This window comes from Empidonax traillii, unplaced genomic scaffold, assembly GCF_003031625.1.
Source record: "Empidonax traillii isolate 1590-97213 ecotype Southwest subspecies unplaced genomic scaffold, ASM303162v1 scaffold275:size1536655, whole genome shotgun sequence".
NCBI lineage: Eukaryota > Metazoa > Chordata > Aves > Passeriformes > Tyrannidae > Empidonax > Empidonax traillii.
This window is the reverse complement of record NW_020955468.1, coordinates 737,608-758,625: the sequence shown is the minus strand read 5'-3', so window position 1 is coordinate 758,625 and position 21,018 is coordinate 737,608. Positions and strand designations below refer to the sequence as shown.

The 21,018-nt window shown below is 39.0% G+C and overlaps 1 protein-coding gene across 2 annotated transcripts in view; it reads right to left on the bottom strand.

The window, feature by feature from the left end:
• LOC114060423 (follicle-stimulating hormone receptor) overlaps window positions 1-21,018 on the bottom strand; it is an 87,665-nt gene that overhangs the window by 26,446 nt on the left and 40,201 nt on the right. The window contains exons 3-4 of one of the 2 annotated variants that reach the window (XM_027889931.1): window positions 681-755; window positions 219-293 (exon numbers count right to left, since the gene is read on the bottom strand). In XM_027889931.1, the coding sequence (XP_027745732.1) occupies window positions 219-293; window positions 681-755 (150 nt within the window). The remainder of the gene's footprint in view (window positions 1-218; window positions 294-680; window positions 756-21,018) is intronic. The other variant, XM_027889932.1, reaches the window with a different exon arrangement.

The following is a 21,018-nucleotide window of genomic DNA, read 5'->3' as shown; positions in this document are numbered from 1 at the left end:
TGTTGCTTAAGAAAGGCTGGAGGAATTTGTGTGTGGGACTACTCCTTGGAAGCTATTCAGCTTTTCTGAGGACTGAAGGCATGAAAATGTGGATTGACAACGTGCAGCTACTAGCAAGGAGAGGGCATTATCCTCTCTTATCACCAAAAGTGCTCAGCACAGAAGCACGTGTGTCATTCAAAGTGACTATAGTACTTGCAAAGAGGAAAAGATCTTACAAATATCTGAGGCTTGGAAGGTGTTGGAAGGCATCTGCATCAATGTACACAAGGTTGTTGGCTTTCTCAATTCTTCTGCAAAGAGGAAATCAAACATCAGAGAAAATATATCAATACATTGATCTTAAAATTGTGTTTCTCCTGTGGTGTAGTGGAATTATATGCCGAGATTTTGCTTTTGACAGCAGAAGATCTGCATGATTTCAAAGACCAGCCTACCACAGACTGGCAGACCCAAGCACCTTTTGATACTGGCAGTTATCTGAGGACAAGTTTTAGGCTGACCAAGTAAAGAAAAGGACAGTTCAATAAGAAGATGGAAGAGACAAAGGGAGATTTCAAATGTTCCTATACCGCTATGAATACTTCAGTGCTTACCTGAACCAAACTGCAGAACCTTTGATATGCCTATAATGAATCTTTATAATTGTCTCCTTTGCATTTAGATTGCTCATTACTTACATTTCATGTAGTTTGGGAAGGTTGGAAAACACATTTGCTTCTATGACCTCCAAGGCATCATTCTGTGAGATCTCTCTGAAAAATAATTTAGAAGTCAAGATATTTCACGCCACAGTGAAGTAGAGAATGGACAAGTGAAAAATTCACTAGGAATTTATTTTCTAAACCCAAGCTAGGTGTCAGATAAGAAAACAGACCCCAGAAATACTGCCAAGTACTGCCATGCTAAACAAAACAGTCAGGAATGGACACCTTCTGAGGCTGAAATTTGTATTTGTAGTGGCAGCCCTGCACCTCCTGCTGTCACCATGCCCTGTGCATTAGAAATCAGGGCCCATCTACCATGGGCTATTGGATCTCAGAAATTACAAATTACTAATAGAAACTTAAGGAAACCTTTTAACTCAGCGAAGAAAATAGGGGATGAAAGTGACTGAAATAAAGATAGCTAAAAAGTTCCCAAGAAATATGACACAACTTCAGGACACTGCTGTCTAGACCCAATGTGAAGTACAGAGATTAAATCTAAGGCACCAGCAGATGTACCCTTATTAACAGGAGCTGGAGACCACAGAGATGAAGAATTCTTTCCCACCTTGGAGAAAAAAAAACAACTATTTCATCTCATCTGTACAGAGTTAATGCCCACTTACAGCCACAGAACTGCAGAAAATAAATGGTCAGTTTACTGTTATCAACACACTAGAATGCATCTCCTGCTAGTCCAGAGTACACATTTCTTTGCTTCCTTAATCTGCAGGATGGCAAAGAGAGGTCTCAGGCTCTGGTGTAATTTAGAGCTCAGGAGCTCTCCTGGTGAACCAAGTGGGCATGACTGCAGTGCAGCCTGTCCCAGTTACATCCCTTATGCTGGCACTGACCAGGAAGGTCAAGGTAAAGACAGCTATGCCAAAAGATTCCCCACTGCCGATTTTTTGGAAATGGTGCAAAAATGCCATTTTCCCAGTCTGAGGTCAGCTGCAGGAAGTAAAAATTGTAATACAAATGTAATTCAGTGATAGTGTGATGGCCTCCTGGATTTTAATGGCAATGTAACTGTGCACATCTTTGTAATGAAACCTCAGATAAAAAGTAAGATTGCAAACTGGATGACACTTGTTCCTCAATATCTTGTTCTTTTGAAATTATGATGGCTGCAAATAGATTCAAATAGGCCTGAGGTAAAACAGTAGATTGTAATGTCAGGTGCACAGTCAAAAAATAATCACAAAAATTATTATGAGGAATATAAAAAGTATTCTACTCCCTTCTAAGTAACAACTGAACCATACCTGACAAATTACTGACCCATTTAAGACAAAAAAAGCCTTTTTGTTTGTAAAAGAAGGTAAGTTTTTCATCTGACCTTCTCCATTTAAAAAAAAATCTTAGTGGTTTAATATTTTTTTAATTTAATAAGAAACTTTCCCTCCTGTTTCCTCAAGGTTTTTTTAAGGAAGAAATCCAGCTCTTTTCCACTCCAGGAGCTCTAAACTGACTGGAGAATAAAATAATAAAAGTATATGAGGACTGATAATAGGTGCTTGGTAGGGTGCAATGAGAGCTGGATTTATTTAGCAGTGCTGAACCATCAGCTCACAAGTGAATATGTTCCACTTTAATATTTAATTTTCAGCAGCAATGAAACGCTTCAACTGAGACAGGAATTCCTTCACACCATGTGAGGTACACAGCCATTGCAAGGGATATCTCAAAGACTTTTTATTATCTTCCTGTTTTGTTTTAAAAAAATGCATTATAAAATATCTGTAGAAGTATCTAGAACAATAAACAGAAGCACTCATCCCCTATGATGCATTTGTATAACAGTACTCAATTCACTTTCCTAACTACAGTCTAGAAGATTTCACAACATGGCAGGTGTCTAACGCTTTTAAGATTTGGTTTGGTTTTGCTTGTGCTCTTTTTGGGTGGTCAGCAGTATGTTTGCCATTCCCCACAGTCTAAAAAATCAGTTGCCTTGAAAAAAAAAGAAAACCACCAGAAAAAGCAGAACATTTAATACTAACAAATCCATTTAGCCAGAAGAGATTTCACGCCACTAAGCAGTTCGGGGAAAAATGTTGCAGATTTGTTGGCCTCATACAGGGAAAAAAAGGTTATTAAGACACCATAATACAGTAGTGACCTCACCCAGCAGATAGTGCTGTTGAGGGTAATAATTTTTTATGATCCAATCTGCTATCTAACTTTGGAACAACTTGGATGACATACCTCTTTTAATGGACTGCTTAAAAATGAATGTTTCTGCATCAGGAGAGTGTGTTGGCTTCCTAAGAGTGGGATAGGTTATTGGCTTTGTTTCGATTCAAGGAATGGAAGATACAGATCTGATTAAGGCAAGGCACAAGCAGGCCATGACACTTTTGAAGGCTTGAAGTATTCACGGTTAAGGAAAAGAATGAAGAGTTAGGAAGATAAGAACCTCTAAACTGTTTTTGCAAGATAAGGGGTTTTAAATATTAAGTTTTTTAAAGATTAGTTTTCAACAGAATTAAATAACACTCGCATGTGGGGGATGTTTCAGAGATTTGGTGAATGACTTGGCTTTCATTCTTACATTCTGTTTCCCAGGTACAGAGGTGAAAGTTTAGGGTTTTTTTAACAGGCAATGAAAATACGTCCATTTACAATTACTTTTTTTTGTTTGTTTTGTCTTTCACCTCAAGCAAATCACTGCTGCAGCTGTTGAAGTTATGAGCATCTCTAGATCAGTAAAAGGAACAAAAGGGAAACTTGTCAGTGGCAGAAGGCAGTAACCCTTCTGGTGTTGGGCTTCATCCTTTGTGATCAGGGGGTTGCAGAGATGAGGGAAAAGGACAAGACTCTCTGTCCCCTGCAATGAACTGTGCGTCCTCTTCTACACTCTGCAGGAAATCCTGTTGGTGATGACCTTACTCATCATCATTCTTTGCGGATGAATTCCAGCAATAAAGTGCTGTTTTCTGACAGAAGGCCATTGCTATTCTTGTCCTTTGGGCTGAACATATTCCTGCCAAGGCTGTCATTCAGGTAAGAAGGATAAATAAAATAAAACCATTCTGTTCACAGACTGTGGACAGTGGACAGTCACACACTGTGGACAATAGGCAACACTAATCTGGGTTTTGGTAGCATAATTTGCATGAACAATTTATTCATACCTGGCAAAAAATGCACATGTGCTCATGGAAAACCCAAAGAACACCATCTTGGATACAGGTATCTATGGCACTAAGAGTACAAACCACTGCTGCTCACATCAAACAGCCAACTCAGCGGACTCAGATCCTCTGCAGAGGAGAGCAAATAATACCTGCGGCAGCAGCTACAGAGAGAAAAAAAGGGATTGCTGGCTAGTGTTTGTGCAAGTGATTTGTCTTACAGTATAAATACACACAAACAGATGATTGCTCATAATGCATATCTTATTATATGTCATCAAGAGAGAAGATAGGGCTGTTATTACGTTGTTTGTTTGTAATGAATGATACTATTAGCTCTAGCGCTAGCTATCGCAGGAAATCCAGCTGGCAGTTGGAGCATCATTTCTGATACAGGCAAGGCTTCAAATGGATGGTATGCAAAACAATCAGGGGCAATTTCTTAAAAAACCCAAATCTCCAAACCACCCAGTGGTTGCAAAGTGCTTAGGTGTCTGGTTGAGTTTGGTTTTCACAGCATCCACAGTCATATTGAGATCAACAGTGATCCTCGAAAGCATAAATTGTTTACTCAAACACAGCCTAAAAGAGAAAAAGGTATTCAGTAAAAACATTTTACAAAGGTACAAAGGACAATTGTTTTTATTTTTCTGCAGAGAGAATTTAAGACTAAGATGGGACATCACACGACTAAGGGATCTCCCCTAACTCATCACTAAAGTAGCAAACTGGAGTTTTACCATTTACCATTTACCATTATTACCTATTCACTGGCAACTGACTGCAGTGTAGCATTCCTATGTGTGACAGCCAGAGCCTCTGACAGTAGGGAGAGAGATGGAAAATTGTTTAACCTGCCTGCAAATCTGCCCTAAGACTGGACTGGGCATGCATTTTCATGGCATCCGTAATAGAGTCCTGTGTGACGCATAGGAAGTATTCCTCTTCAAACCAGCTGCACTCAGAGCATGACCCATAAAAATCAAGTTACATTGAAATGGCCTTTTAAGCAATCCTGTTAGTGAGGAACTTACAGTTCATGGCAGTTTCTTTGTAGTCCACTAAAGACAAAGTCTCTTAGACTAATCAAAGTCTTACAGCTAAAACAAGACTGTATTAAACTCACAAACTAATGATCTTGGAGCCAAGTGTTCTTTTATTTCAAAATAACGAAAGAATAAAAGACTGAAAATTTATGTCTTTTATGATAAGAATTCCTTTCAGGATGAGAGTAGACCACACAGATAGGGATAGAGTAATTTTTTTCCCTTCTAGGAAATGTGCCTATTTTAAAAAAATGTGTATATACACATAAAGAAGGTTAACGTGGAAGAGTAAGTGGTAACTTGTGTCAAAAGTGACATGGCACATGATGTGAAGGAGGGATATATCCACTCTCCAGTCACAAGGCACTACTCTGTAATGCTGGAAGCGACCCACTCTCTATAAACTTGCATAGCCTTCCTCACACTCCCTTCCAGAGCAGGTAAATACACGGGCTAAATAGTTGATCTGTTCACCTTATATTTCCTGTGATACATTATAAATGTGTCTTTTGGCCTTTTAACCTCAGCTTTTGAGGCAGTTTCTTGTGGCATAACTATCCTATGGATTCCTGTGAACATTTTTTTTCACTCTGTAGGTACCTGCAATCAGCAGTAATACTGGAGGTATCAGGTACTGGCTCCCAGAGCAGGCGGCCTCCCTGCTCTCTGCACTTTTACAAATCAATAGCATTGTGTTCATTTAAGGGAAAAAGGAAGAAAAAAAAAAAAAGCCAACAATGTTTATTTTCCCCCCCTTTCCCTAAATATAAATACTCTTTAGAGCTATTTACCTGGTCAGTTTTACTCAGTGGTTTGACTGATGCCACAACTTATGTCAAGCTTAAGAAGTAAATAGCAGTAGTGTGGTGTCGCCCAGGCAATACTGCCCAGCATTCGCTGGGTGAGCCCCCATGGGACCAGCCTGCAATGTGTCTCAAATGCAAAATTAAACACCTGGTGAGCTTTGTCTCCATGTCATGAACAGAATAGCTCTTATTTCTTTCAGTCTGATCAGAACCAAGCTGGTCTGAAATCTCCTTTTGAAAACTTCCCTCCAAAGTGACAGCAAAATGCTACTACACTGATTTAAAAAGGTTACAAAAGAAAAGCTATTTTTCTTTAAAGTATTAGAGACTTTTGACCTTTCAAAAATAGATGGTTGACACTCTCTCCTCTCACTTTCCTCGTGAACATGAAAAACTTGTCTCCCTACCATGATTTATTGAACAGCAGGGAGTTGCAGGGTAATATCTCTTAGTAGATATTGACTCTTCAAAAATGAATTCAAGCACTGACTCTTCTCATGATCTCTTTGCTGAAGATACACACATGCCTCACTGAATAGGTGGAATACCCATTTAACCAACTAAGCTTTATTAGCAACTTCCAATTCAAGCAAAATAGTGTATACATTGGTCTTTGAAGGAGATTATCAGGAGGTGCCAATGCTGTGTCTTCCTGTCTTCTCCAAAGGGAATGAAACCATATTCTCCAATAAATCAGTGCAGGCATGGGAAAAAATAAAATGCAAATTTTCGCACAGCAGATAGAAGCAAAAGGGATTTTATTTCTATCGTTGCTTTAGCACCATGCCAGCAGTCCAGATGAAAGTCTGTTGAGAGTTTGGTTGTATCAAATTAATTGTCCATGTAACAGTTTTAAATTGGTCTCTCTAATCTGAAAAAGCACGCGATTAGTCTGCAGAATTGGGACTGATAACGACTGGATCCAACAGACGAAGCCACATCGTTGCAGGAATTGATTTTATAATCGGTACAGTTTGGGGGCATAGATATCTCCTCATACTCCAGCACTATGGGGGTATGTTATACTAGTTTTAGTTTATTGCCAGCAAGGCTGAAAATGCTTGAAGCTTTGTGGGGTCAAATGAGCAAGGGTCTTTGAAGGAAATGTCAGCTTTCCACAGAAAAGCTGGCAGCCCAGAGAGATGGGGCTTAGAACTATGTGCCCTCCTGCCACTGGGGCAGACACACCTGCTGCCCCCTGCTTTAGATATCATTAAATTTTATCTTTGACTATGAAGGCTTTCAGGTAAGACAAAGAAATGTGGCTAAAATAAAAACACCCACTCTGGCAACAGCACTTTCTTTCTCAGGCATGATGGGCTCCAGAGAATCTTGAGACCACGCTGGTAGACGAGGATGGTTGTCCAGCTGATGAAGAAACATCCTCGTTCAGAGATGCTGACACAAGCTTCATACCCAAATTGTAACTCCTTCTATGGAAATGGGCTAGCAGCATTTATTGCCACTTTTATTACTTCTCTCTTGGCTTTGATAGCTAGCTAATGATGAATAGTTTATTAAGATGACCTGGGCAGATGAGGAGACAACATTTAAGATAATCATTCATGAGAACAGCTGAACAAGGAAGTGGGGAAAATAATTTCTGGGGAAAATCCATTAGCAAACTGTCTTGGACTGGGAGAACATGTGGCTTCCAGGACCCAAAGTCTAGTGACAGCCTTTCCAAACAGATCATTCTGAAGAAGATGTTTTCAGATACTTCAACAGTTTTGAAATGCTTTAAGGAAGCACATATTCATAAGAAGCCTCTGGAGGCCAGTTCATTACTAACTCCAATGTACTACAGAAATAGGAAGATACAGAATAGCAAGTACCTCAGATAGGCACAATTAAACATTTAAACTAAAAGGGAAAATTCTAAAAAAATCCCTCTCACTCCTCAATTCTGGCATTAAAAATCTTCCCAGGCTTATGAGAGAATACTGAGTATTATTCACCAGAGCAAATAATGTAGGTACACCCACTTCAGTGAAAATAAATCTCCATGACTTGACCCATCATGAGAAATATATTAGTCTTGCCTAATGTTAAACCCAATTATGAATATAGACATCATCCTACAGCTGCTAACACAGTGCACTACATCTTCCAAATGTCCTCTTGAAAGGATTTAGGTTTCTCCTATTCAATGTCTCCCTGTGAAATACTTTTTCCAGCACGCATATTTCCTTCTCTCCTCTTTTCTATTTGCAGTCATTCTTCCATTCCATAAAAACTACTTGCTATTTTTGTGGTTTGTATCCACCTGAGGCCTGAACCCTACAAACTGTTCCTTGAGCTTTGGCACCAGGCTCAGCCAAGATGCTACTGCATAAATATTTGCGTGATTGTGGCCCTTAGACACAATCTACCCAGGAAAAGGATATTGTTTTATGCTTCCAAGGGTAAATCCAAACTTTGACCTTTCTCTGCCAGAGAAAACACAAGCACCATCAAAACTGCTAAATCAAAAAAATTTACAAAACAAGTGTTCAATAATGGTTATTCATCTGATTATGATAGTATCATAAGCAGTAAAATTAGCATTAACCCCAAATCTTCAGGTTCTATATTTGAGGAGGCAGCGATGACATACTATTCAAACATGGGAATTACATACAATCCCTAACTCTTTTTCCAAGTGGCTGATGGCAGCCGAGAGCAGTCTGATTCAATACATCTAGAGTCTTATTTTACAAATAACTGAACAGCTGTCCACTACGTTAACTTGGAAAACCATATGCTTCCACCCGAGTTTATCTGACAGAAATAACCCTCCTTTATGAGCAAACACTGCTAGACTGTACACAATAAGACTGTACAAGATAAGAAAGTCTTAACGGGGGAAGATGTCATAAAACTTGGGCAAAAATTCAATATAATAATATATTTCTATGTTTGAGTGTGTGTACACACAATATTCCAATAAAAGCAATAAAAATAATAAAGCCATGGCCCCACGATGATGCTTACTCACTAAAATCAGCCAAGAGCAGCATTTCTGCACATCTAACTCCATTTACAAGGAGGTTGCTCATGTGTGCCATGAAGGGACACTGCCACAGCTATGTTGTGTAACCCAAGCAAGTGGAAGTGCCAGACAAGCAAAGGCTTTCTGATATCATCTGCTGCTGTGGGGCTTTAACAAGAAAGTCCTCAGACTGGATTCAGACCTTTGATGGGGAGCTCTAAGTATTGATTCCTCCTCAGGAGTCTCCATGGGAACGAGGCAAAACCCTTGAGAGCCCAAAGGCAATTCTTGACCATTTGGGAACAATTTCTTTCTCCTATGTATGAGTACTTTTGTCTACCTGGGAGCCCTTTTCCTTCTCCCTGTCCTGGGTCATATCTAAGTGGGGGCACAGAAAGAAGTTTGAGCTAGAGATGATGCAAAGAGCCTTATTGAAATTAGTTGTCTCTTCTTCATCAAGGGAAAAGTAAGAGGAATCTTCCTCCCTAGCCACAGCACCGGAAAAGGAGGCTGAACAGGAAACGTGGTTTGAATAAAAAGTTATGTTTCCCTTAAAAATTACTGTGTCTATTCCTGTGCTGAACTGTAGTGCATACACTTATGATATTTTTTCTGTCTGGTTTCCTGTATTGATGTAAACAAAATGGAACTTACAGTGTCTCCATAGCACGCAAGCCTGGCAAAACCTTTTTGTGTTTACAGTAAAACCCTCTGAGAAAATACTGCTGATGAGGGGAAAAAAAATCCTGAAGAGATCCCAGACCACAAAAATTACCATTTGGAAAATTCATTTTGATGAAATATGCTTAAAAAATAAATAAAGAAAATTAAATCCATCATTTCTGATTACTATCATTGTTTTAGTTGAGACTGAAGAAGATTTCAGACTCTGCAGCAGAAGGAATGGACTCATTGGTTTTAACGGAGTGGATCTGTATTTGCATTGACATTCCGTGTTTTAGAGGAATACATATTTTCCTGTAATTTTAAATAAGTGTTGTCTCCAGAAAACACACAGCTCAATACACAGAAGGACACAGAAGCACACAAACTCAAAGGCAATCCCATGAGAGCAAATTAGTTCTCAGATTTAAAGGATTTTTTTGGGGGCATGTTAAATACTGAATTAAAACTAAAAGACAAATGCAATATTGTTTTTCCATCAGACTGAAAACAAAACATGTATTTTTGAATTATTTTAACAGGAAAATGAAGAAACAAATATAATAACGCATATTATGAAACATGATCAGAGTTCCATCTGAAAGATGTTATGTCTTGAAGTTACCCAAATTTGGACCAGATCCCTGGGCAGAAGTGCATTTTTCTTGCATGCAGAAAGGTACAACAAGTGGAAAGTAACCAACAGACATCACATTCTTCTATACAAAGGTAGCAGTTATTTGGTTGGTTGGTTGGTTGGTTGGTTTGGTTTGGTTGGTTTTTTTTTGGTTTTTTTTTTTTTTTTTTGGTGGGTTGAGGGTTTTGTTGTTGTTGTTGTTGTTTTTATAACTTATTTTCAGTTAAATGAACAAATCTCTGTGAGCTTACAGGTCCCAAGAAGCCATACAGAGAATATTTATCTGTGAGACCTGTTAAAAGAGATTAACGCTGCACAGTGACTCCATTTCTGCTCACTTTTTTCTCTGTGTGCTGCTAAAGTCAATTTAAGGACATTCATCCACTGAAGACGGAGAGGGGGAGAGAAACTCCCCTGGAGTTCAGGATATGACCTGAGCTCAGTACACTCCTACCTCCTATCTAGATCTGTGACTCTCCTAGATACATTTTGCCTCATCAGTCAGAAGGGTAGCAACAGGATGCGTGCTCTCATATCCTTCTCCTCCTTAAAGATGTGCAGATGGACACCTGTTAGGAGAGCTCAGATTTGTCTGTGACATGACTGCTTAGTAAGGAGGAGGAGGAAGGCCCCCATCAAACAAGGAAGAACGCACTTGATTTTCTTTTGGCTCATATAAAACAAAAGATAAGGTAAAAACACTATGAGATGTGACTGGCAAAATCTTCCATTTATCCGCAGATGAAGCACAACACAGACAAAGCAATCAAGCCTTCCCACAGTGCCCCACAAAGGACCGTGGACACCCACTGAGATCCCAGCTCTGCTGCAGAGCCATTTCAAAGTCTGGCCAAAAGAGGCTGGTGCTGCTGAAAACCAGCTGCAGCAGCCCTAGCTTGCAATGAATCACCATCTCCTGAGGGCATAGGCTAAGATCACCCTCTCATGGTATGCAAACCATCAGCCTACCCATGTGAAAATAAAGCGTTCATCACACACATGTGGACTGGATATGAACAAATGACCCAGAAATCTGGGGGGTTCCAAGTCCTATTACCCTCTGCCTGAGTCATTCTCCTGTCACACAAAACTTGTTGTGACATATTTTGTGTGGGCTGTGGGGTAGGAGGTTGAGAACAACCCGAAGCCTACTTTGTCATTTAGTCCTAAAATTATGCATTACTCCTTCAACGGACAAATAAAAGAACAAAATGCCCACGAGAGAGGAAAATGTGGTAGCAAAGGAAAAATCTTCCTTGTTGCGTATTGTATCTTCATTTGAATTCCAGCATAGATCTGAATGAATTATATTTTTTAATTTGTTTAACTATGCTAATAGTCACCATGCACTAGTGGTTTTAGCAGTATTTTTTCTTTATATGTATGACTCAAGAATTACCATAGCGACTTGCTTCCTAATTAGCCTTCAGTTACTAACAATCAATATGATTAGACAAGGTCAGCACTGGAGTAAGCTCTGTAGATTTTTAAAAAGCTACTGAGAGTGAGTAAGGGCAGGTAGAGAAGGAGCAGGCTCCTGGACAATCTTCCCCGAAGAATGGTCATTGTTCTGCTATTACCCACTCTCCTATGAACAAAAGGAGTCATGGCAAATGAGAGCTTTGCCAGTTGCTCGACTGCAGAAAGCTTTTAGCCTGCCAACAGACTCACAAAATATGGAGAACAGAAACATCCTTAGAACTGCAGATAAAAAGACACCTCACTGTCACATTGCTGGGACTGATATTGACTGCACAAAACCAAAATCAAGAACAAATATGTCATAGATTTTTATCAACATAGCAACATCTGAAAGCAACCTCCCTGTGTGGGAAAGATCCCTGAAACTGGGAATAAGCTGACACTGTCCAGTTCACATGAAGGTGCTCCCTGGGAGCTAAGCTCATGCAGTGCTTAGCTGAGATCCTATTAGGAAGCCCTCCCTCTAGAGACCTGAGTGATTGCCCATTGCTGACACAATTCTCCCTTCATTTTTACAGTCTATTTCAGTCGTTAACATGTTATCTGTTACCCTGAAAGCACAGTGCCTGGCAGCACAGTAGGATGAAAACATAATGTGCTATTCAGAGGTACTCTGGGTCCTGGGAATACAAAACAGGATCCTTGATACTGACAGATGAAGGCTCATGAAAAGCCACTTCACTTGTTAGTGTGTTTAAGTCTGCTACCAAAAAACACAGGCAAAACCATGCTTATTTTTAAATAAACAGAGCATGTTGTCAATTATGCCCCGGCACACGGCTGTCGCAGATGGACTGTGATCCATTTGCTTTCCTCTCTAGAAATTCATTGCCACTTGTCTCTCTGCTCTGTTCCTTTCCAGAGGTTATTCCTCTGCTGAAAATGTGCCTTAAGCCTCAGCTCATGCCAGCTCATAGCACTGGGTCCCAAAATAGAAGGTCGAGCTCAGGGAATGGAGGAGCCAAGACACACAGTGAAAATGTAGTGACAAGACAGTCTGGATAGTACAATGGCACTTCAAGCCATGAGTTTTTAGGCATTATGTCTTGACCTTCTTCTGCACAGAATGCCCAAAAGAAAAATGAAAGGGTTTTAAGCACAAAAAAAGGCAGCTTTTATTAGAATATCAACTAGGATAATTAACTTTGGAGTAGAAAAACCTTATAGGATGTTGGAAGAGAACTTAGAAGAATTTATATCCTCCTCTAACCTGACATCCAGTGCCTTTGGAGGTTTGAAGTTCATAGAGTCACAGATTAATCTGGGTCGTAAGGAATCTTTAAAGGTCATCTAGTCCAGCTTCCCTGAGGGACATCTTCAACTAGACCAGGTTGCTCAGAGCACCATCCAACCTTACCCTGAATGTTCCCAGGAATGGGGCATCCACCAGTTCTCTGTGCAACACATTCCAGTGGTTCAGCACCCTAACAGTAAAAAGCTTCTTCCTTACATGTAGTCTCAATCAACCCTCTTTTAGTCTAAAACCACTACGCTTTGTTCTATTGTGACAGGCCCTGCTAAAATGTTTTTCCCCATGTTTTTTATACTCCCTCTTTAAGTACTGAATGGCCAAGTTCCTCAGTGGTTCATTTCTAGTGGCACTAAGCTCTGCCTAAACATCTTTCCAACCCTGTTCATTACCCCTGGGGCTGCTCCCTGGGGCTGCTCCCTGGGGCTGCTCCCTGCTCCCCAGTGCAGTCCTTGGGTGGCACATACCCATCTCTGGCCTGTAAACCTCCTGCCACTTGCAGGACCTCAAAGCTGTTCCCCTCCAGAAATTCCCACTAGCCCACAAAGGAAACACCCATCACCCCTTCCTCCAGGCAGCTCTAATGCTGCCAGCTGTCCTAAAGAGCCTTATCTAGTTGGAAACAGAAGTAATAAATAAGGGTGTCCTTTTCACTGTATTGTGATCAGCCTTTCTCACAGCACAGATGGAAAAAGGCAAAATCTTAAAAATCCAGCACAAGAAGACTTAAAAATGTGGAAAATAAAGATGAAAAACATATCAACATAAAATCTCATTCAAAATAAAAGATAAGTTTGACAAAAGGATTAGATGTGTCTAATGATCAACTTCATAATTACACTAGAAAGGATAAACATTTCCAGATAAAGATGTAAATGTTTGCGCTCTTGACCAGACAAACAAGACAGAAGTAAACACTCCTTCCAAGTAACAAAAACTAATTTAGTTATATGCTCATGTGAAATTCCTCATTACTCCTGCTTTCAGTGAAGAAACCTCACAGCACAAGACAACACAGAGAAACCACTCCCAGAATTTGTGCTGAGCAGCCCCCTATTTATTATGTGCACTTCTTTTCCTCAGAGGAGAAAGCATCCTATGACGTGGACAAAACATGTTCTCCATGTGGATGAACTATTCCATAATTGTTCCAGAAACGTTCTTTTGAAAGTCTTCCTTCAGTAAGTGACATCAGCAGCTCCCAGAGATGAGGTTCTGAACTGGGAATGTCAAAAGCCTGTTCCTGTCCCCAAATCCCAGTTTTCTGCTATCTACAGTGGAAAATGCACAGACACCAATAGTTTTTCAGCTTTCTCCATTTCTCTCACAATCATTTGTAATTTCCATCTGTGATGTTGGCTCCCCAAGCATTCAAAATATTTTCTGGCTTAGTATCTGTCTACCATTCTAAATCCTAGCAATTTAAATCTTTTCCAGACTGCTTTATGTATATATACACACATATGCATGTATTCAAGCATACAAGTATATATATTCTACCATATGGGAAGCAGTTTAGTCATAAAAGGTACACTACTCTTATTTTTAAAGAATCAAAGACATATATGGAAGCCTTCATCAAAACCAGGTTCCTGCTCTAGAAATCAAAACAAATATCCACAGTGTTTTGAGAGCAAATTGTTCTTGGCTTGGTCGCAAAACAAACAATGGGCACAATGAATCCCTGGTTTTACACCTGGGATGAATTAGGGCCAGCAGTGCCTTTGATAGAAAAATCAAAATGCAGCTCACTAATAACGATAAAATGCTCAGTTGCCTCTCCACTTAGCAAAGCAGCCATCAAACTAATGATTAAATCCACATAAATCATTTGGCATAATAGAAATAAAGGCCATGCAATATAATGTTGTCAGAGAATAAACATCTCCTGCTTGGAAAATAAATGTCTTGACTTCATCTCAACATTTTTTCCATAAATGCTGAGGGTTATATCAGCATTTGTATAATGGGAAACCCTCCTTCATTGCAGGATGCCAATTCCACGAACATTATTTCTAAAATTAACAGAAAAGCTGGATAAAATTAATATGGTAAGGTTTTTCTGAAATCCTCCTGCTGGACTTCTTTCTAACAAACAACATTAGTTGTGCAACAATAAACATTGAAGAAAATCCCATTTAGAGGAAATTGGGCACAGTTTCAAAGAAGTCACACCTTTTGCACTCACTCACTGTTACAGTTACAATAACCTTAATAAGATTAATAAAAAAATCCTTTTGAAACCTTTTTTTTTTTTTTTTTTTTTTTTTTTTTTTTTTTTTAAGAGCCCCATTTTTAAAGGAAACCTAGAAGCTGGAAGGAGAGGGCGCTATGATGTCTCTGGGGATATGCTGTCACCTGAATTCCCACAGACTCCTACCATGGAGCACAGCACCATGATGCATCAGGAGCCATGGACCCTCATCATCCTATCTGTCAGATGAAGATGCAGATGCCATAACAACCAGGTGGGGTGCAACCTCTTTCAAATGCATGTGTTTTCTCTCAGAATTGCTTTTTTTTATTTGATTTCACACAAGAATGTAGGTTTGGTTGGGGCTTTTTTGTTTATTTTGTTTGGGTGGGGTATTTTTGGTAGAAAGAAACCTTTTTACAGTTACCTTTTACAACCCTTTAAAAACGTTTGTTGACTTTAATGCTGCTTTTATTTAATTTTGTTTTAAAATAATTTTGTATTTACACTTGTTTCTGTTTTCAAGTCAGTACATTTTAATTCTGAATTCTATCCAGAAAGTGGGGTATTATTGTATAACTAACACATAAAAGGGACTCCTTTTTTTAAAACAAATGATTTAGAGGTATTAGAATGAATATACTGATTTTATAATGAAAAATATAATTATTTAAATCAGGAAAATATTCTGACACATCATTATGAAAGGAATTATCTTTTGCCATGTATGAGCAATGAATTATATCTGAAAATATAAAATGTAAATAGAACCAGCAATTCTGAGTTCTCATTTCATTTTGTGATAGACATATGTAAGTTTAATAAATGTATCCCTCAGCCAGCGTAAGAGTTATTTTATGTTACTTAGCAAATATGTATTTTTATATTTACCAAGTCATTTAGATGGTCATTTATTCTACCTTGAAAGTACAAGAATCTCTTAACAAAATACAACTTGAAACTTCCTTTAGTTAAAACAGAGTGAAGCTCCTAGAAGGAAGAGATGGAAACTGAAGAAGTGACACATTTTGGGGAAGAATTTTGGACTCTACCATCATCCATCTTTCCCTCTTGAAACAAAAAACCCACTCAAAAGCACCTGACATGAATCTCAAAAAGCTGGCCAGTAAGCAGACATACCAGCCTCGTCAGTATGCATTAAGCATTGACACAGGAGAAAAGAAGAAAGATTATAGTATTAATTCTGCACCACGGGACGACCATCAATTCTGAGGCTCCTTGGTAGGTTTGCCAGTCTCAGTAATCAGCTTTATGCCTCTAATGCAAAGACCTAGATTGAAGCTGCCTAGCAAAATGTAATGATTCGGAAGAAGCAAATTTCGCCCTGTGATGCCAAACCTGCAGTCCGTCTGGCCAAGCATCTTGCTGTAGTAGCAGCACAGGACACCAAGAACACAGTGTAAATGCAAAGCAAGCCTATTGAGAAATATTCCTACTAATTGAGGAAAAAAAATCTTAATAATTCACAGCATTTTCATTTGCAGAGTTTTTTTTTGGTTGTTGTTGTTGTTGTTTTTGTTTGTTTTTTTGGTTTTTTTTTTGTTTTGACACTGGACTAAGACTTTTTTTTAAGAACTGTGCATTTCACCCTCAAATCTCATTTTGAACAAATATGGCTACTGCAGAGCCTACGTTTAGATATTCTAATCTTAATTTAGCATGCACTTAGTTTTCTCTGTTTTGTTTTCATGGAGGAAGGCATGGAACATTGGATCAAAGTTTCTTCCTAAAGAAGAGTGGGAACTCCCACAACCATTTGCCCATATTTCATCTTTTATGAATTTGGGTAATCTGAACAGTATGTCGGTGGGGAATGGCATTAAAGCATTTAGTATACATTCAGACAAGTGGATTCCTCTTTTTTTTGTTTTCTCTTTCTGTCTAGACATCTGTAAAACAGGGACCAGAAATGATGTGCAAGATGATTCTCCCATTAAATACTTCAGTCTTTAACACTGGCTTCACACCAGTGCAGCTTACAAACAAAGATTCTGCTAACAGTTCCTTACTGCAAAGCTCGTTCTTGTTCAAAAAAAGGAAGGAATAACAAAATGTGTTTATTTTTTTTCCTGTTCTAAATTTATTATATCAAATACAGCAAGCATCAAGATAATAAACCACACAGACAGAATTATGGAATACTTCCTTTCTTGCACTCTAATGTGTTTCAATTAAAATATGCAAATATTAGCATGATTTTCTGAGACTTTTTGAATAGAAAATTTAGAAAATGTTGATATGGACACTATTAATTGATTTTACATTTCCTAGCTTCTTCTTCTAAGGGTTTTTACCTTATTAGTAATTTTGTTCCACCAAGCATTAGCAAAAGATTGAGATTAGATCATGCTTTCCCCGATATATAGCAAAGCTCTTTGACATCAGCAGTGAGCTGCTGACATGGATAATAAATTCCTACTTCATTTTAATGCAATTGTGCAAGGGATGACAATAATAACTGCAAGTGCAAGGCCTATTCCATAGATAAGCTTTGGCAGGGTAAAGTGGAATGCCAGATGATGATGCAGCAAAATGTTTATAGATTATAATAAAACCACCGGTTTCTTGTTCATTGCTTGTTATGTTTAGATCCCAAGGCATAGCTTCTACTTTGGTGAAATAATTTGAATTGAGAACACCAGGCTTCCTGTGTATTCATACCAAACACAAAAGTTTGCTGTCCATGGGATGATACTTGCAAAGGCTGCAGGAGGGTCATCTGAAGCAATGGCACTTCCTGGAGAAGAAAATGTACCCCAGCTGCTCACAGTGACACGGAGAGACAGTGGCACAAGGCACAGCTCTGCCCGGCTCCTCCACCAACGATGTGTTACAGGGGAATCCGTTTCAAAGGGCACAGTGTTGTTCGTGATGGGTGAATGAAGACTGACACCCTGGATGCTGTTGGGCTATGAAACCTGTATGGCACGCCTAGCAGAGGATAAGCTTTCTTACATTTTGCTGCTAGATCAGAGGCCTGAAGTGCAAGCAATCCCTCCACTATAGAAAAGCTCTGCTTCAAAACCACTGATCATCATTAAACAGCTGAAAAGGGGGAATCTGGGACTTGCAAGTCCACCTGCAGGAGCCAGGAAGCCTCCTGTGATTGCTCCCTGCCTGACCAGCAGCCTACCTGCTGAATCGTGCAGGACTAGACCAGGCATACAGCTGGGAAAGCCCCACATCACAACAGTGGCCCCATTAAAGCATTTATTCTTTGGGATGACAGCCCGAATTTTGAATTTCTTTGCCTATGTTGGTTACTCACCTTAATGTTTTTGAACAGTAGTCCGCTGTTCCCTGAGAGAAAATGCATATTTAGACTAATTTAAATGCATTACCTGGCATACTTATTTTCATGACCTGTCCTTAAGGTGCAGAATGTTTCACATAACTTTTTTTCATGTAAATTGGAATTTAATATCCATAGGCTTACACCTTGGGAATACATCCTGGACTCTTTATTACCAAAGTATGATTGTTACTTGATTCAGTATGTACTCTGGTACACAGAATGCACTGTGTCCCCCTTTTACCTTAGGCATGTAAATAAATATTTTTGTAAGCATGCACTACTTACGCATCATAGCAGATCCTAAAAATCCATACTTTGCTGCTTGTAAAATAATAAATAGTAGATTCATCCAAAAGATGAAAAAAAAAAGATAGACACTCCTGCCTAGAACCAATTTCCAAATGTTACACTGAATCCTAACTATTTTCTCAAAATATCTTTAATGATCTTATTTAAACACAGCCTTTTGCATACCAAATGAGGCAGCACACAATACACTGTGCAAGAAAAACTGGAGAAGCTGCAAAATGCTGAACAGCTTTCTTGGTAGCAGAAGACATAGACTGCTCGTCCTTAGGCAATCATGTGATTCCTGCCTCCCCACTTCCCTCCCCACTCTTGGGCTGACAAGTGTTACAGACTCACATGCCAGAGCTTACTGAAGCTCTTTTCAGGAGCACGTGGAATGGGTTAGCCATTTGCTAGCCCAGGCAACTTTGGTGGCTACTGCTGAAGAAGGTCTGGATAGTGAATCCATCAATTCACCAGGTTTTTAAAACTTGCTGAATAAAGTGAAGACTTTCAGTATGCCAGATTCTCCTGATGAGACTTTCACAGACAAGTCAAGAACTCTGCTCCTTCATCAGCTGCAGGAAGAGAGATATCTCTTGATTCAAAATACTCTCTTCTGGTCTCTGCTGTCCTCAAGTACCTCACCTGAGTCTGGCTAAAACATAAAAGATAACACAGTATGATCTAACTAAGTCAAAGGAAAGTGTGACTTGCCTTTTATCCTACAGGGCCAAATAGGAGAGATTTTAGCATTATACATTGTGTTGGTTGTTGTAGATGAAGTAAGCCGGTGCTCATGTATCAAGGTCACAGACCAGCAGCATTTGTTCTTATGAGCGATCTACGTCAACAGTCTCAGCAGAAAATCAAAACAAAACAAAACACAAAAGCTTGAATGCACTTAGTGATGAAGTAAATACATGATTAAGAGCTACTTTTTCATACAAATTCATAATGAAGTGGTAGACAGTAGGTGCATATATTCCATGACACCTACAAAAAGAACAAATAACTGATGATGGATTTTCAAGGGGATTGTGCCTCAGGGTACAGACGTGAGGCCTCTTTGGCTTGCACAGGGTAATGCAATCAGACCAAACTTCCTATAAATATGATGCCCGAATCAGGCCTTGTTAGATCAATGTTCACAAGTCTACTTTGCTACCTTGTAGTAACAGGAGGAAACTTAGCAACAGAAAAAAGAGAGACAATATTGCTTCAGACGGTCTCCAAATGAAGCATTTTCAGTGCAGGCTGAAGATGACATAGTTGCTGCAGAGCATGTCAAATTGATTTTGCCAGGTATGTGCCTGCATGGCACTGCTTTTTAATTTAGTAACTGGAATGTTAATTAGTTCTGGGAGTGTAAACAGGTTGGTTAAGCAGGAGTCGAGACGAACTGCCACGCGTCAGTTGATGAAGACTTAAGAGTAGACTAAACACGTACCAAGAATAACTAATCTGCTTTCCTGAACACCTATTTGCTAAATTAACTTGAAGGTAGAGTTGTACAGAAGTCAGAGAGCTGGTAGCAACAAGATGACAAGGCTATTCCACAGACCTGTGGGTTCCTGAAATAGCTTTCTATAGGAAAGTTTAAGTTACATGTTTAGCAAGAGAAATCTCTGATAATTAGAGACTAACAGTTTATTTCATAAATTTAAACATTTTATCGAAGAAGACAAGAAGATCTTTCTCCTACAACATACTTGGGGAAAGTTATTGCTCTATATGACAGTCTACAGAATGGACATTTCATCAATAACTGAAGTAATTTTGATGGGTGAGAAGATAATGACAAGCCAGAGATAGTTCAAATGGGCTCTCACTTTTTTTTAAAAAAATTAAAAATAGCAAAAGTAGTCCAATGACAATATTGCCAAATTAAAAAAAAAAAATAAAAATCAGATGAAACCCAAAAGATTTTGTCTTGGTAACTAAAATTAGAGCTGCACAAGGGAGAGCAGATCAAATATGCCATGCCATTATTTCCAAGTCACACTATTTTTTCGATGATAAGTCATAGTCCCTAGTGTCCATTCTGGAAAGTCCTTGGGGAGTCCAAATAGAAAAGAAGCAAGATCTTGCTTGGGTACTCTGACTGAAGTCTCACTGAAAATATCTGATATTTTCTGGCAAAATACATCTATTCAAAGCTCTCAGCAGTTTGGGTGTTTGAGAAGATACTAAAAAGCATAGAGAAAGCAGGAAAATATTATTGAATTATTTTTCATTGAAAACTAGAAATTTTTGGTCCCTGTGTTCAAAAGCCTTCATTCACTTTGAAAGTAAATACAACAGAGTTAGGATTCTCATGGAGAACTCATCTCTTATTTAACTTGGAATCATAGAATAGAATCATGGAATCATTTAGGTTGGAGAAGACAGATATTTCACAGATATTTCAAGGAGTATTCTGAGTTGGAAGGGACCCTCCAAGACCATCAAGTCCAACCTTTGAGCAAACACCACCATGTCAACTAAACCAAAGCACTAACTGCCACACTCAGTTGTTTCTT